General features: G+C 42.3%; 1 protein-coding gene across 1 annotated transcript in view; it reads right to left on the bottom strand.

The window, feature by feature from the left end:
* Positions 1 to 18,962, bottom strand: part of DST (dystonin) — a 925,809-nt gene that overhangs the window by 36,168 nt on the left and 870,679 nt on the right. The window contains 6 exon segments of the mRNA XM_029595689.1: positions 1,666 to 1,829; positions 3,834 to 3,963; positions 7,573 to 7,761; positions 8,662 to 8,805; positions 16,865 to 16,993; positions 18,633 to 18,827. Of these exon segments, the coding sequence (XP_029451549.1) occupies positions 1,666 to 1,829; positions 3,834 to 3,963; positions 7,573 to 7,761; positions 8,662 to 8,805; positions 16,865 to 16,993; positions 18,633 to 18,827 (951 nt within the window).

Here is an 18,962-nt window from a genome sequence, read left to right as displayed (position 1 = left end):
AGACCACAATCAGAATGACAAAAATCAAGCCACATGGGCTACATCACACACATAAAAGTCCCTAATTTGTCATCATATACACTGATTTGGGGGCCTGATTACAGTGAACAAACTGACTGCTTAAATAAACTAATTAAGGGGGTCATTTTCTAAGCCTATCGCACGCGAAAAGTCTCTTTTCATGTGCGATAGTTTGCCGGGGCCGGAGTCGGTGGTATCTTCGCTGGTGGCGATAAGGTAAGTTATGTTATCGTCGCTGGTGGCGCTATTGGGTGTGAAAGCCGGTAGCGATAATACCATGGTGGTGCGATCGCTGCCGGCTTTCACAGGCCTGCCCTCCCCTCGACCCCCTCCCCCCGTTTCCGTTGGATTCACCATTCTCTGTGAGAATGGAAAATCCAGGCCTAAGTGTGTTACAGGCATATCTATGAAATGGCAACATACAAAAACATCTGGAAAATAGCTCATGAACATAGATATTTTGATCTCTGGAATCTAGCACTAAGTCACTGAAGTCATATAGATCAGTGGCTTCTCAATGCAACCCTTGGGAACCACCTGTCCAGTTTGGTTTTCAGGATATCCATAAGGAATATGCATATGTTATATATTTGCATGCACTGTCTCCATGACTGCAAATATATCTCATGAACAATTCTTTGTGGATATCCAGAAAACCAACGTGGGCTGGATGGCTTCCAAGAGCCAGGTTGAGAACTAATGATGTAGATTAATTATGCAACAAGATACCCAAAATATTATCAAAGATTCCTAACCTTCTACTGCCACCAGACTGAGAAGCATCACTATGCAGTATGGAAAGCAGTCAGTTTGTTCACTTTGGAAAAATAAGAGGAAAGATAAACCCTAGCTAAGCTATGCTCAAATGCATTTGTTGCCATGGTAACTGATATTAATTAAGAGACAACACACAAGGGGAGTTTTGCCTACAATGATTACAGCACGATGATATTTAATTCTGCTGCCAAATAATCATGACATAAATAGCCTGAGGGAAACTGGATCCACTCTTAAACTTCGACGGGCACTATTTTCAAAGTGTTTTATTTAGTTAGTTCATTTTTATCTACTTTAGATGATTAATAATCTAAAATGTTTAGCTCCCCTGGGAATACTTCCATAAAAAGGATTAGTGTTTAAGCAATCTAAAATAATCCAAAATAAACTATTAAAAACCTGGTGAGAATAATCATAGCAGCTTTGTTTAATGCCATCGGGGAGATAAACATATCTTTATCTTTGGGAACAATTTTAAATAAATCTGGTGGCATACATTGTAAGAAACGTAAGTCTACAAAATGCCCTAAGAATTAGTCACATTAAGCCCTGCCCCCATCTCAAAATGAATGGTAGAAGTGTGATCATTACATTAAGGATTCACCCATGGGGCAAGTACAAGCAATGTTTAGTTCAGTACTTCCCAAACCACCTGTCCTGGTGAACCAACAGCCAATTGGATTTTCGAGATATTCACAATGAATATGCATGAGATACATCTGCATACACTGGCGACTTAGGATATGCAAATTCCTTTCATGCATATTTATTGTGGATATCCTGAAGACTTGACTGGCTGTGGCATCACCAGGGCAGGTTTGGGAGGCCCTGGACTAATTAGCATAAATAGTACATGTTTTTCTATACCTCTTCTAATCTGTCCAAGGCATCGTTCAGGTTTCTTCTTCTTTCCAACGCTAGAAGCCAGACTTGCTGCCATTTACTAACTAACAGGTTCACCCTTGGATTCTTGGTTTCAATCTGTGACTGTGCTCCTGAGGGGTACAAACTTGGTGTTGCAGAACGTTTTCCTGTTGGAAGATAATTCAGAAAAAATTGAGAAATACTCTTTTGTTCTCAAAAAGATCTTACAAAATTATCACTTCCAGCAATGAGCAACAGTGGATGGACTTCTCCAGTAGGATCTGCCGGGTAGCAGTGAACCAGAGTGGTCACTGTTGGAGGCCGGATTCTGGGCTCAATGGACCACTGGTCTGATACAGCTTGGCATGTCTTATGTTCTTATCACACAACAGTAGTGCATCTTTTAACTACCCTGATGCATTCCATGGTCTGAGTAAACTAATTTTTTCAATAGAACCAATCTGTAACAAACCCAATGATGCACAAGCTATAATTGGCCACTATGGGATACCAAAACAAATATCAACTAATTATTTAGATTTCAGCGAGCAGCACTAATCATCCAGGACCTTTATTTTAATTTAAATTTAAATTATTTTTCCTTAAAAAATAAAATAAGAAATAAAAAAAATCCTATATGATTAGTGCTGCTCTCTGGAACCTGAACAATTATTTACTATTGGCTTTGGCGTCCCACCTTCATACATAACTAGTGGTAAACTCATTTTTTTTTCAACTACAGTGAATTGTTTTGGGAAAGTGCACCTGTACTTCTGTACACTTAAAAATAAATGTAAGTACAGAAAACTATACCTTAGATAAATATAAAAGGCCCTTTTGAAATGCTGCTTTCACATTTTTTTTTTCCCTTCCACTCTTTTGGGGCACATGTGGAAGTGTTACCAAGTGAGGTGGAGTAAGGGGACAAGTAATACATCAACAAATAATCATTCAGAATGTAATTACTGAGATTGAATTTTTGTGCTATACACTAGAAACCTACAGGGTCATTTATCATTTCATGTTAGGGCCCTGTCAAAAGGCACAGTATCTGTTAGTGCACCGTTTTTATGTGCATTGTACAAATCACATCAAATCTTCACTGATGTGTACTGTGCTGTCGTACATCTGACTGTGCGTGTAAAACTGCCCCCCCAAAGCCTAGACCACCATCAAAACCTCACCTTGAGTTACTAGTTGACTAGTATGTGTGCCACCCCAGAGGCTCTCTCTTCCCCTCTTCTCTCCCTGAAACGGGATTTGCAATAAATATCACAAATCCCGTTTCAGGCATATCGCACAGCATAATGCCAGGAAAAAAGGTGCAGTTAAAACATGCTATCGCACCCAACATTAAACACCCCTAATTTTCATAAACTCCTCCCTTTGACTAAATTTTGAAAAATTTGCATACACGTTTCAGGATGTGCTTTTTTTTTTTTTTTTTTATCGCGGGTGTTAGGGTCCTAACGCCTGCAATAATATCCTACCATGCTTTGATGAATGACCCTGTAAGCTAAGATAAGTGCCAATTTTCAGCCTTATCCGGCTCAGTTAGCCAGATATGTCTAGGACATCTATTCACTAACTTTCTCAGCCGGATGGCGGCTGAATATGGACCTCAAGAGTGCTTGCCAATATTCTATAACATCTAACTGCCTCCCATAAGCACCACAATCCTACCTAAGGCCACATGCATATATATATATATACACACACACGCTCAGACACACACACATGTGCTTATGTACCCACAAACATACACATACACACAAAGGCACCTTTCAAGCAGCATTCCCTCTCCTTCCCCCACCTCCCTACCCTATGGCTACAACAAGTGGAAGATATTGAAACAAGTGGAAAATTCATACTGAAGTATCCTATATATTCAGTATGTAATGTAAAACCTCCAGCACTCTCTTCTACAACTCTATGTTGGAAAGCATTTCCCCTAAGTCATGCTTCTGCATGCTTTCCCTATTTATTTGTTAAAGACACTAACATTTTCATCTCAGCTGTTAGACAGAAATATCCATTAAGTAGTGATTTACCTGCTTTACCAGCTTTTTCAAATGATAATCTGATTTAGTGTAATGTGTATAATCATTACAGTTCAAAGAATAGTGTTGTGCTTCCCTCTCTGCCCGAAACGTGTTTTTTCCTTTACTTACTTCCAGCTCTGCCTTTGTCCAGAACGGGAATGTGAGACTGCATGGGAGTAGGCTCGGCTGCCTTCCGCTTGTATGTTTTAGTAACTTTATCCACATCGGGTTGCTTTCTAGTCATTTCTTCCATGAACGTCTACAATGAAACAATGGTCACTTTGATTACTAGCAAAACATTCCATTCTATTTTGCATTTACGGGTAAATTTTTAAAGCACGCAAATACCGGGAGATATGAACGTGGCTGGGCCATGCGTGCCGAGCACATTTTCAAAACGGCCCGGCCATGCGCATAGCTCCTGGTACACGCAGAAATGCTGGGGTCTGTAAAAGGGGCGGGGACGAGTTGGGGGGCCAGCTGGGACAGAAGCCATTAGGCCCTGTCCTGGGGAAGTGTGCGCCGGCAGCCAGCCAGCACATTGAGCTTACTACAGCTCAGGAGAGCGAGCAAGTTCAAAAACAAAAAAAATAGGTTAGTTGTGGGGGGGGGGGTTTAGGAGTCAGGGAGGAGAGGGGAAAGGGGAGAAAGGGTAGGTAGGGGGATAGGGAAATTCCCTCTCAGTCTGCTCCTTAATTGAATCAGACCGGGAGGGAACTGGAAATGGTCTGATTACGTCATCACGCGTTTTTTTTTTGTTTTTTTTTAGAAAATCACTCCCCTTGCATGCGAGTGTCGCAACCCGCCCGCACAAGTGCAGTGACGCACGCACGTTATAAAATCAGTGCTTCCGTTTGCACACTCCGAGAACTGCGCGCACCTGGACGCGCGCGAACGTGTTTGAATACCTTTCCCAAATAATCTCAAAGCAGATTACAGCAGTAGCAAATTACAAAAAGAATATAATTCAAAACATATAGCTATAAAATATAATACAATCTAAACAGTTGAAATATCAAAATACAATAAAAAAAAAACTTCAATATAATTCCTGTCCTCACTCCTCTCTCTCACCGACTGGAAGGAGCAAAACTAAACCGGTACTTTCCTAACCCTCCCAGTTGTTACTGAAGGATCCCCCATAAGAGTGAGTCCCCTTTGGTTTGCCCTTCAGGAGCGACCCAACAACAGCTACTTTCTGTCCCTCAGCAGGCAGGCAGAAAAAGCTCCTGGGGATGACATCATAGGAAGTGGGTCCTAACCAGCTAGAGCAGAGCTGCAGGGCAATAAAAGCAGCAATGGGGCTGCAGATAGCAAGTGACTAAACAGTTTTTCTTCTCCTACTGCTGGCAAGTGAAGCCTTGAGTCCTCAACCAGCTGTTAACATCATAGGGATTGAGGTCTAACTAGCTGACAGTCTCCAGCTGAGCAGACCTGCAGGACCAAGGAAGATAGCAGCTAGATGGTTTTCAAAGATAGCATGATGGGCACATAAAGCTCAGCCTGATTCCTAAGGGGGTCAATTTTCAAAGATTGTTGGGGCCTAAATTGGTCTCTTTAAAAACTGACTAGGGCTGAGAACTTAAATTTAGATATCTCTGGGGCACACTTAGGATGGAGAAAAATGTTAGGGACCTAGTGCTGATTTTTAGGTCCCTAAATCTAGGCAAATTAATTGCAGACTTAAATTTAGTAACATAGTAAATGACGGCAGATAAATGTAAAAAAAAAGCCACATCTATTCTGCCCAGCAGTGATTTTATGTGCATTTATCCAAAGTAGATCAAATTCCCACATGGAACTCAACCCCCAAATTCCCACTGTGTCTCCTTTAGGGGTGCAACTGCTGCTAAGTGCAGGTTACCGCCTGCCTTCCTGGAAGCACATTACAGCCATATCACTGCTGCTCTGAGCCACAACTGTTGCTTAGTGAAGGTAGCCCGGTACTTCATTACCATTCTCTTGCCATTAGGGACAAAAGGGGTGGGGGGGGGGCGATAGTGAGCAGGCAGCCGCATCACGGCGGTGCGTTTTCACCCTCGCTGCACACTATCGTCCTCGTAGCACCAATGAAATAGCTGCAGGAGATAATGCGCGATACATTATCGCCCACAGGGCTACAAAAACCCCCTAACTTTCCTAAACCCCCGCCCAAACTCATCCCCTTTCCCTAATTTGAATTTTCAACTCGCGACGTGGTAGTTATCGTGTGCGCACGCAATAACGGCCCATCGCAATTTGAATAATGAACCTATAAATTTGGCTTCAAATTATCCTAAAGTGAAGTGCTGTGCAATTTTTGAAAACTGACTCCCAAGGCTTTTCTCTCAATCCCCCTGTCTCTGGGAAAAGATCTTGATGAATCAACCTTTTAAGAGAATCAAGGAAGAAAGTCACAGAAAGAACAGCATTTGAATGCATAACCTGCGGCTTACAGGGTTTCTGCATTTAAGCAGGTGAAGACAGTACTTCAACCCATTCAATAACTCTTCTGCATTCCAAAGACCTGACAACTGTAGAAAGTTATTATTTAAAACTACAGTAACTAGGAAACAAGCTTGTGCCAGAATTTAGTTGGTTAAATAAAATTAAGTTTTCAGAGTTTTATTTTCCTTACAGAATACGGAGATCAATATTTATAAAGTGGTATGCGGATATATTATGCAACCAAACTTAGGTGACTAACTTGTCATGGATATTCAGTGGGCAGGCTGAATGAAACTTTTTGGTATTTATCTGCCACCAGTTACTATATTCCAATAGTTCTGCTCCTGGTGGTGTTCAGCATTGCTTTGACGGCAGTGCCGATAGCTTACGCTAAGTGTGCCTGTCATAATAAAGCTGGACGCTGCCTGGAGTGGTAGGATTGTACCAAGTGCCTAGCAGCCTGGAAATTTTGGGAGCAGGAGGGTTCACATTGAGGCTGTAGGTGGGGATGAGGAGAGTGCCTGGAGGCCAGATATAAATATATTTTTTTTAATTTGGGAGGGGGTTGGGGATGGAAAGGCTCCTTGGGATCGAGCCTACATACCCAGAAGAATTTTATTTTTTTTAATTTTTGTTTTTCCTCATTTAACCGGCTGTCTATTGAGTATACCCGGTTAAGGTTAAAGTTATCTAAGGTACATGTAGCCAGATAACTTTAGACCTGCTCTGGAAATTAACAGACTTAACCAGCTAAACTTAGCTGGATAGCACGGAGGTTTAGCACCACCGGGCTAACATTAGGTCCTGCCCCAGAATGCTTCTTTTATATCCAGTTATGCCTAAAACTTAGCCAATCAGTAGCAGGACATATGTAAACCCCCAGGATGGTGTGGCTTAAGTCCCAATCTCAGCTGGACAAACCATTTTGAATATTGGCCTTGTCTGTGTTTGGAGTTTTTGAAAGAACCTCCTCTTTAGATTTACAATGATGGGAGTGGCTAAGAAAGCTAAAGCACTGCTATGCAGATCCTCATTAGCACTCTAGAAAGGCATCACATGAACACAAGAAAAGGGCTGATTCAGGGGAGATTTTTTAACAATAGGCATCTTGGTAAAAAAATAATAAAAGGTTCTTAACTTTCATCCCAAATAAAAACTGACCATAAAATAGAAAAAGATATTTTATGCCAAAATAAGTAAAGAGACCTGGGAATAAGAACAAAAGAGGATGTGCCAGATAATTAAAAAAAAAAAAAAAGCATATTGATAATTTGAAGAATTCAGCAACATACTACTGCTTTGACATATAATTTAAAAAAAATTTAAACTTGAATTAATAAAATTGCCCAAAAGTTGTCTGCAAGTATAGCCTGCATAATTATTTCTGTCAGCAGCTGAAATATTCTGGCATGCATGATAGATCCCATCCTGCAGATGTTACCTGGTGTTCTGCAATAAGTGCTTTAACCTCTTCAATCTCCTGTGGAATGGTCTCTTTGTCTTTTTCATTGAGCGTCGTCTCTGCCCACTGCAGCCACGTCAGCAAGGCCTCCAGGAGCTCCTGCTTGGCGATTACTTCAGCCAGAGCTGCGCCCAGTCTCTGCTGATGCTGCTTTGCCCAAGTCAACACCTGTTATTCATCAAAACAAAGACAATACATGGGGATGGTCATTTTGCTTCCCACGCTTTCAACAGGCAAGAAGGAGAAGATTTCTCTAACAGTTTGCACATATACGGTCAAGAGTTTGATGAACTATTTGCAGATATTGTCCTTGTCATAATCAGTGCAGACTTCAATTGACCTCACAAACCACTGACATTTTTTTTTTAAATATATTTTCATGGAAAAGCAGTTTTGCATATTATTGGCCAGATTTAGGAAAGGATAGTTTTAATGTAAATAACAGTTAGTAGTCTTCATTTTCTCATGGTTAATCCAAAGATATCTCACATTTTTTTTTAACATCGTTTGGATCAGAAACGAAAATAACTGCAAAACTTGGAGTGCAATTGTACAATTAACCATGAGAAAATGAAAACTGCAAACTGGAGTATGATTTTATAATTAAATATGAGAACATGAAGAATGCAAACTATTTACATTAAAACTATCTTTTCTTAAATCTGGCCAATAATATGCACAACTGCTTTTCCATGAAAATCTATTTTTAAAAAAATGTCAGTGGTTTGTGAGGTCAACTGAAGTTTGAACCAATCGTCTAGATTTTTTTTAAATCTATTAATGGACAGTAGCCATGGTTGAAGCCTTGATGACTGGTGCTCCAGCTCACAGGTTTCAACCGTGTGCTAATTCAACTTCTTTTGATTCTGCCGTTATTCCCTGAATCTAGTTAATCTGGATGATCTATGCTTCTGAAAAGTCATTCAGGTTGGTGTCTGCCAGCTTGATACTTTAAAATATCCCCCTCTTTACAGCTCTGCAACTTCCCTCACAAGTAACAATCTGGATAATCAGTAGCAAAAACCAAGGAATAAGAACTGCTGTCGATTATGGTCCAGTAAGGCTCACCTCCTCGAACCTGGCTCGGATGATGGTAATCCAGTGCTTAATTGTAGTGATAGAGTCTGGATGGCAGATGGTCAGCATCGCCTCCCCCATACCTGTCCCTTTATTTACTCCAGCCCTCTTCTCTTCCAGTTTCTTCATGAACTCCTAAAAAAAAAAAAAAAAAAGGGAGCAGTGATTTCAATTAAGTTGTTGGAAATGGATGAAAGAGTCTATAAAAACATCAGCCAGGACTAACTGCCTGCACTGTATCTGGAAAGCAGCTTTTATCATTCATCGCCTGAACTGACCTATGGATGAAATAAAAGCTCATGACTCAGTCACTAAGACCAATTTGTAATTAATTAATTAAGCAAGCAAGCAATAGTACTGGCTGAGGATTTTTGAAATCATCATCATAAATATAGCTAATACATATGTATATTTGAAATGTCTGCCTCAGACCACATTGGTGTCCCAACTGAATGCACAGTACAATAAACTGCTAGATATGAAGGTACTATAAAACTGCATGTGCAAATCTTGGATATTGTGATCATGAGTGAACATGTGCCCTTTCTGCAGTGTTAATGAAATTTAACCATCAAGGTGCAAATGAATGCCCAAGGAGAATATTTATAGCTTTTTGTTTTTAATGCACTGTTCAGCAGAGGTAGGGAGAAGCTGTCAATGGAAGTCGCAGATCCAGATTCAGAAACTTCATGGTTAATCATCAAAGAGCCTGCATGCAGTAAAGGCTGCGGGTACTTTTTACAAGCAGACTTTCGCCTGAATTTTCAAAATGGATTTATGTGCGTAAATCCGCTTTGCAAATCTGCAGCTGTAAGTGGACCCCCATACGGCATACATGCACAACAGCCACACCTGCATGTGGAACTCTGTGTGTGGATTTACAGGCATCCTTTTGAAAATCCAAAGTATGTGTAAATCCCGATCCCGCTGCCAACTCTAACCCTGGAACGCCTCTTTAGCATGCACGCATAAAACACTGAAATGTGCACACTTGTGCATGTACACCTTGCAGGGCTATTTTCTAAGAGCCACTTACTCGCATAAAACCAGGCTTAACACGCGGACGTGCATTTGAAGATGACCCCCTTTAAGGGAATGACAATGTGTATGTGCATGGCCAAAGACAAAGAAAAGGCAATATTCAGAGCCATTTATGAAGGCCCCCTGGCTCTCTGCAAATCGCCCCTGCTGTGCTACAGCAGAAAGTGTACATTTTCAGGAGTACTCCCCAGGGGCATCGGCAAAAGAAAATAATATGTCCAGACTTCAAAGTACAATCTGGTGCAATATTTTCCAAAGAACATCTTCCCATACAAAAAGCAGGTGCAAAAAGTGCATACTTTATCTTGGAAACGTGGTGCAAGGTCCGTGGGCAAAATGTAGCCAAGGACTTTGTCCCAAAGTGGAGAGTTTGAAATCTGACCCCAAAATGATTAAAAATAAAAGCTAAAAAAAAAAAAAAAAAAAGCAAGGACTCTGGTGATAGTTAGTATTGTCTCTGGACAGATTACATTTCTGGCCTGATGGTAGGATGTAAGATATTTTCCTTAGCGCTGGGACTTGGGGAGACTACCCTGGGCATCAGGCGGGATGCTTTTACCAATGACCATAGCAGGGGACTCACTGCATGAGCACACAGGGCTCTGCCCAGATGACTATACTGACTAGCTGTCCCAAATCTCAGGCAGCAAAGGTCAGCCCTGTGTGGTCTGTTCCAGCCCTTCCCCCTCCCTGGTAGAAAGTAGGGCAAGGATAGGGTGGCTGAGCCTGGAGCAGAGAGAGAGTACAGTGCGTAGCAAAGAAGAGCCTTCTGATCCCTAATCTAGTCCGTCCCTTTCCTTTAGCTCCTACAGGAACAGAAAAGGAGGAGCTGAAGCTGGAGTGGATAGCAGAACAAGGAAAAAGTCAGTTTTTGTCTGCATATTTGTTTTTAATTTGTGAGTCTGTGTTCTGTGTGTATGATCAAGGTGAAGGTATTCTGCTAGCTTGTAGGTAGGTATTCACAGCAGTCTTGCTTGTTCTGTTTTCTCAGCAGATGGTATATATTGGTGTTTTAGTGCCTGGTGGAATATTTGCAGTGTTGCCTTTTCCTACAGGGTTGTTGTTTGATTTTGAGGGCCAGTGCTGTTTTGGTATGGCGAGTTTGCTATATAGGTTCTGAGTGACTTTTTGCAGGGTTTTGGTGTTACTTCGCAAAGTGCCTGGTAATCAAGGGACTCTATGCTGCTGTTACTAAAGTGACAACATAATTTGAATTTTTTTTCTATGAAGAGGAGAAAGGGAAAACATCCCTCATCAGCTCTTGTAAACATTTTCCTTCCCTCTTACCCAGATTGCTCCTTTCACACCCTCCTACCTGACACCTACTAATCTCACCTTCTCCCTCCTCCCTAAACTATATTACCAAGCTCACTCCTCATTTTGTCCCCAACATGCGTATCTGCTCCCTTTCCCTCCCCCATTCCTTTCTTCACATCATCCTTTTGTCTTGGCTACTATCACTATGTCTATGCTCCCTCTTACTCCTGGCTCTCATCCTTCCATCAAATAAATATCAAGGCTGACCTGGAGAACTCCTTGGTCTGGGGCCTAATTTTCATCTGAAAGAAGACTAATCATTTTGCAAGGTTCAAACAAGGTTTAGCCAAAAAGTAATGTGGTCCAATAGTGTAGCCTTGGATTTTATATCCAGAAACCATCAACCTTTCTCACTTTTTCACAGTTTAATACCACAGAAATCCAATGCAATTAAAGCCATGTGTTTCTACTCAAGCTTATTTATTATTTAAAAGATATGTTAATCAATTTGTTGATATATGACTCAGTAAATCATCTTTATATTGCTAGTGCAAAATAGGCTTTTCCTGCAAATCTTATTACTTCATTTTAAAATCATGTGTGTGCTGGCTTTCTGGGATTTAACATTACTTTTGAGATTCCTTTTTTTTTTTTAGGACAATGAGATAGGAAGGTAAAGGGGCAGGAGGGATAAATTGCCAAGTTTATCTCTAAAATCAAAATACTATATTCCAAAGTACGATTCTGATGTTTACAGTTGAGAACATAAGATCCACTGATCCCAGCATCCTATCTCTAATAGTGGCCAACCGGATCATTACAAAGTACCTGGTAGATCCAAAAAGTAGATACAATTCCTTGTTTCTCACTCCCAGAGATAAGCAATGAGTTTCCCCAAGTCCACTTAGTTAATACATTTTTATGGACTTTTCCTCCAGTGACTTGTCCAAACCCTTTTAAAATTTAGCTATTCTAGATGCCTTGAACACATCATCAAATTCCACAGCTTAATTGTGTGATGCATGAAAAAACATTCTTTCTCCAGTTTGTTTTAAATCAGCATCTATTAATTACAAGAAGTGTCCCCTAGTCATTGTATTATTTGAAAATGTAAATAACTGTTCCTTATTTACTTTTTTCATGTCACTGGTGATTTTATAAACCTCTATCACATCCTCTCTCAATTGACCCTTCACTGAGGCTAAGAGCCCTAACCTGGTTAGACTTTCCTCATAAGGGAGCTGTTTCATCCCCTTTAGCATTTTTGCTGCCCTTCTCTGTACCTTTGATTGTTCTTCCATATCCTTTTTGAGATGGGGCAAGCAGAACTGCACACAATACTCAAGGTATGGTTGCAGCACAGATCTACAGAAGCATTATGATAGTCACAGTTTTATTCTCTAATTCTGACCGAATAATTTCTAACATTCTATATGCTTTTTGGCTGCTGCATAATCAATTCAGGATTTCAACATATTATCCAAAATGAGTCCAAGATCCTTTTCCTGGATGGTTACCTTCAAGTACAGAACCCAGTACTGTGTACCTAGAGTTAGGATTATTTTTTCCTTTGTGCATCACTTTGCACTTGTCCACATTAAATTTAATCTGCCTTCACCAGTCTTGCAAAGTCCTGCAGTTCCTCACAGTTTGCATTTTAACTACTTTGAATATTTTTTTGCCGTCTGCAATTTTATATCATCACTTGTTGCTCATGAAACCAATTTCAGAACCTGTTATTGACTTTGGTTATAGGTACCTTTTACTCTAGTTGATGATTTTCATAAAGATATAGAAACCATGCTAAGCTAAATGGCCATGATATACGTACTATCAGCACTGTAAGGTTATTTAGTTTATCAGACTCATTCATACTTTATATCTAGGAAAGTACAGGATTATCAGTGTGCTCTTTGATGCTGAAAGCACAAAAAAAAAAGTCTTAAAAAAGCACAAGTGTGCTGTGTGCTACACTATGACATGTAGGGTCCAGTATTTGAACCCCATCTGACAGGGCCCGTTGGGCTTAGACATTGATGAAAAGGCAGTGCACTGAAGAGGGAGGGAAGATGGCTATCATTATAGTGCCCACTCATGTCAGCCAATCAAAGGTGCTGAGGGTGTGCTATTAAGAAGGTGTTACTCTATCCCTTGGGTTGCCAATGGGTGTTTGTTTGGCTATCCAGCATGACCAGAGGGGGCAGCAGAGACTGCAGCAGGTATTAAGGGGCAAAAAATAAAAGGAGAAAGGGCACTTTCCTTCCTATGTAGTTCTGTTTTAATTTTATTACACAAAATTAATCTATAAACCTCCTTGGTCTATTTCCTGAAGGATTTGTTTATTTTATTTATTACAAAAATGTATGATATTCATTACCACCAAGATTCTCAAAGCAAGCTGCAACAGTAAATAAACAGCAGATAGAGGATACAGACATTATGACCAGTAGAAAGACATCAAAATGAAAGAGATTTTTCACTGTCAAAATTGTGATAAAATAGTTAGCTTACAGATTTTACTGTTTTACATTTCTACACACTGAGATAAATCTTCAAAAGCTTATTCAGATCTACACACACAGAGTAGGCAGTAACACAGGCAGATTTGCTGAATCCATGCTAATAAATTTTCTGTCACCTGACAGTATGCATGAGAGTGTACGAACAGTTGCATTAAGAAGTGCTCCAGGGGCTATAATCAGAAACTATGGAAGTAATTTTCAAAGGAGTGTTGCGTCTGAGGTGGACCCTTGGGCCGAGGTGGGGTTGACGCAACCCATAGGTAAGGACCTACGGGTCCCCACTGTAGGCAGGTGGAGTGGGCTGAAAGGCAGAGGCCGCTGGAGCTTCACCTATACCAGCCCTCGTTCCCTGCGGGTTGAACCTTTGGGTGCCGGGGCTGGCAGGACTTAGCTGGGCCTCGAGATAGAATAGCAAGAGAAGTTGGTTCAGCCCAGAGACAGCAGGCAAGGGATGGTGTAGTCCTACTCTGGACTGGGTAAGGTTCTGGAAACTCGGGTGCCAATGAAACAAAGGCAGACTGAGGGTGCTCGAGCAAAGGTAGGCTGAAGCCTAGTAAGTCCACATCCATGGAGTAGGCAGAAGAGGCGTCCAATGATAGGCCTGAGTCAAGGCCGGCGGCAATCCAGGGGCTGTGGCAAGCAATGCTGAGGTCTGATCACGGAGAAATCAATAGCGTAGTTGGACAAAGCGAAGGTCAGCGTCTGGAGATAGGCAATACGTGGTCAGGCGAAGCAGAGGTCTGGGTCTGGAGATAGGCTGTAGCGTAGTCAGGCAAAGCGAAGTCAAAGTCCATGTAATCAATCTGAAGCATAGGCAGGGCAGGAATGAGGAAACAGGAACGAAGAGTAGAGACGAATCTCTTAGCAGCAACGAATACTTGACCAGTGAGGAGACCTGTTGCAAAGGCAATGCTATGGAAAGGGCCTGAGCTTAAATTCTATGAAGAGGTTGACGTCATCATCCGGGGCTGCGGCCAGGTTCCTGCCGAGGTCCCTACATAAGGATCAGTGATGCGCGCACGCGTGCCTAGGAAGGGGCACAGCGCAGGTAGTGGCGTCTCTCCGTGGGGCACGCGGAGAGGCCCAACAAGCAGTAGCATCGTGACCTGGAATGCTGGGGACTGTGGCAGAGCTGGAGGCACCAGAGGGGACCTGCCACTAGTGAGGAGGAACCAGAGGCTGGAGTCCTTGTGGAAAGGTGAGGGGGCCGTGCCGCGGGTCTGCCGCGGACAGTACGCATAACAAGGAGTTACCCATGTAAATCTAACATACTATCATAGCAATTTTCAAAAGCCCATTTATTTGCATAAAGAGCACTGTCACTTGTAAAACCTAATGACAATTGCTACACATATTTTAACAATTTTCAAAAGTCTGTTTGCACAAATAAAACCCAGTTTAAACTATGGAAGTCCTTTTAAAAATTACTTCCTACGTGCATACATTTAAGTTTAAAAAATGGACATGTGCAGTAGGCATGCTGCTTACATGCTTACTTTATACTATCAACACCATGTAAGTGTATGCGCATGTATGTGTACACATAACAAGTCGATATTGAGACATAATGCACACAGGCCTCTTGTGTTTGAAGACTGATGATTTGTGCAGGTTAAAAGTACACTTGTATTTTTGCTGTTAGGGGACCTATTGAAAATGTATCCTTATATGCTTCTGATGGTGACAGGAACAATTGCATCTGTCCAAAATTCGGCTGCCTTACTTATCTTCCTGCAATGCCTTTCTGACCACGTAACCCCTCTTCTCAAGTCACTAACTGGCTACCCATCCGCTTCCACATACAGTTCATGCTTCTCCTACTCTCCTTCACTCTGCAGCTCCTCATTACCTCTTTTCTTTTATCTACCCCTACACCTAATGACCTCTGTTCACCAGGCAAACAACTTTTATCTGTGCCTTTCTTCTTCTCTGCCGCCTCCCAACTCCATGCTTTCCAGCTGTATGTCTGGAACTGCTTTCCTGAGCGAGTATATCTTGCACCCACCCTAGCCATATTCAAGTCCTCTCTATAACTCTACCTTTTGAGATTGTTTTAACATTTTAAACCCTGGTTCCTGTCAATTTTAACCATGATTACTTTAAGAAATACATTTCCTGATACCGCCATGTTTTTTCTGTTTATCTTGACTAAATTGAAAGTGCCAAGAAACAGGGACTGTCTCATATGTATCTATCACACACTATAGGCCCTTGTATATAATATATATTCCAGGTACCACAATTGTAATCAAAACTTCAAAATCTTGGTAAACCCAGTGTTTTTATATAAACTATAAGGGAATAGCTACACACTATGGGGCGGATTTTCAGAGCCCTGCTCGCCTAAATCCGCCCAAAACCAGGCGGATTTACGCGAGCAGGGCCCTGCGCGCCGGGAAGCCTATTTTACATAGGCCTCCCGGCGCGCGCAGAGCCCCGGGACTCGCGTAAGTCCCGGGGTTCTCCGAGGGGGCGTGTCGGGGGCGTGTCGGGGGGCGGGCCCGGTCGTCGCGGCGTTTCGGGGGCATGTCGGCAGCGTTTTGGGGGCGGGTCCGGGGGCGTGGCTACGGCCCGGGGCGGTCCAGGGGCGTGGCCGCGCCCTCCGTACCCGCCCCCAGGTCGCGGCCCGGCGCGCAGGAGGCCCGCTGGCGTGCGGGGATTTACGCCTCCCTCTGGGAGGCGAAAATCCCCTGACAAAGGTAAGGGGAGGGTTTAGACAGGGCCGGGCGGGTGGGTTAGGTAGGGGAAGGGAGGGGAAGGTGAGGGGAGGGCAAAGGAAAGTTCCCTCCGAGGCCGCTCCGATTTCGGAGTGGCCTTGGAGGGAACGGGGGTAGGCTGCGCGGCTCGGCGCGCGCCGGCTATACAAAATCCATAGCCTTGCGCGCGCCGATCCAGGTTTTTAGCAGATACGCGCGGCTCCGCGCGTATCTACTAAAATCCAGCGTACTTTTGTTTGCGCCTGAAGCGCAAAGTAGGCTATTCGCGCGCCTTTTAAAATCCGCCCCATAGTGTGTAGCTATTCCCTTATAGTTCATATGTATCTATACCATCATGTACGTCTGGGTACTGCTACAGAAATAGACAGTAGTAGTCAGTCTACTCTAAAACTAAACAACTTCCTTGAGAGCAAAGGTATCATCAAAGGGAGCACATTATCAACAATTTCTTAGGGAATATAAGCAGTTCTACCCAAAATAAATGCAAGAAACATTTAAGAAATGTTCGAAAAGACTACAATAGAACAACAAAATGGGGTAAATGGGAGAGAAAAAACAGAGATACATTTGAAATGCTATCAAAGATGTGCAAATAGAAAAGAAATTTGCAAGACTGTTCCCTCGAAAGCTAGTTGAACCTTTCAGAGTTTTACTTACCTTATGCTGGTCTATCAAGGCCCGCAGAGCCTCTTCATCATCTGGGAGGACACCATGGAAACGAAGGGTCTGCTCCGCCTCAGCCAGCCATTCCAACAGAGCGTGCACCATGGAGTGGAATTCCTCTGCCTGTAATGAGGAACACATCCATCTCTGAGGGGAGGCCACAGAAATACTGCAGATACATACTCCTCCCCTACAATACGACATCCTTAATCTCATGGAGGTACCAGCACTGTAACACTCCGTTAGAATGCCAGCGATATACCATACTACGTTTTCTTAATGGTAAGAATATCTACTTTTATCTTCACATCTCTAGGACAGAGCTTTCCAAACTTTTCATGTTGGTGACACACTTTTTGAACAAACAATTTCACGACACAGTAATTCAGTCTATTAGCAAACCAGAGGTTAAAAGTTAAATGAAAGAAACGTATTTTGACAATTTATGTATGTTTCCTTAAATATATACATCAATAAAATGTTTCATGACACAACCTATCTCATCAAAACATTTCATTTATATTAAAAATATATAATATTCCAAGATTAATGTTATTGTTATAATTTATGAGTAACAATAATAAAACAAATTGTCTGTCCCCCACACACTCATCTTTCCCCCCCAAGCATGTCTGTCCCCCACACGCTCATCTTCCCCCCCCCCCCCCGGCAGCACGTCTGGCCTCCACACACTAATATCTCCTCCCCCCCCCCCACCCCAGCACATGTCTGTCCCCCACACACTCATGTCTCTCTCCCCCCCCCCAAGCACATGTCTGTCCCCCACACACTCATATCTCCCCCCCAGCACGTCTGGCCCCCACACTCATGTACCACTTCTTTTTGATTGTTGCCAGTTAAGTGCTTCACTCCCTTCAGGGTTCAAGCCTGCCGTGGTGCATAACACCTTCCATGATCACTAGACACTGTTGCTTGCAGTCAGTACTCCTCATGGCCAGGCCTCATCGGCAGCAGCAGCCAATGACAGGGACAGCTGGGCTCAAGTCCCACCCACCAAGCCCAAAAACCCAGCAATTGACAGCAAAAATCACCCAATAATAAGCACCCACTAACTGGAAAAACAAAAGTGAATCGCTAGGAAAAAAAAGCCCAAACTCGTGTTGGAGTTGACCGGGCTTGCGCGACACACCTGCACACTGCAGGCGACACACTAACATGTTGCGAAACACAGTTTGGAAAGCTCTGCTCTAGGATGTGTTTCCTACCACCTGGTTTACAAGTAAAGCACAATTCAGCACACTACCTCTTCAGGAAAATAGATTATATGAAGGAGTGAAAACATGGCTCACATTTCTTGTCTATTACCTTCTAATAATTCTATATGAAAATGTTTACATACTTAGTAGTGAAAATATATAATGGGAAAATTACTGGCTTATCATGTTGTTCAATTTAGAAGTGATATATGAATTCAAATGAAAGGAAACAAAACCTTTAAACTATATGAAAAACAACAAGTTTAGAGATGCCCAAACTTTGTGAAAATAGATTTGCAATATACCTTCATGAATGTGTACAAAACCTACAAATCTCACAGAAGGTTGAGAATCATCTTTTTAATAAATGGAGCCATTCAGCAAAATTCCAGGGCATTTTTGCTACAGATCTTGGAACAAATTCACATATTTTTGTGGAATCTGCTAGGTTTGAGTTTGGATTGAAATAATTTGCATATCCTTAAGTAAAGCTCCCAAATACTGCCCGTCTGATTGTTCTGCAAGTGCCATCCCTATTGGCTTACCTGACGGAGTGCTTGTTCCAGTCGAGTTTGCTTGGACACAGACAATGCACATACAGTCTCCCAGCGATTGCTTAGCTCTTGCATTTGGACCTTTACCCAAGAAGAGTCATCATGGCTACCTTCAACTAGTTCTCGGGCTGAACGCTTCAGGGCCTGCACACTGCTGGTTCTCTTCCCCATCTCCTTTTGGAAGACCTTAGAGCCACAAGCATGTTTAATATTAGCATTTTACTCAAAGAATGCAGAGACAATCTTTCAAAAAAGTCTTCATTAACAACAGAGTGGAATTATGGTTAATCACTACTCAGAGTGATTTGTAGACTATAATCA

Source organism: Rhinatrema bivittatum, chromosome 3, assembly GCF_901001135.1.
Source record: "Rhinatrema bivittatum chromosome 3, aRhiBiv1.1, whole genome shotgun sequence".
NCBI lineage: Eukaryota > Metazoa > Chordata > Amphibia > Gymnophiona > Rhinatrematidae > Rhinatrema > Rhinatrema bivittatum.
This window is presented reverse-complemented; position numbering and strand designations above follow the sequence as displayed.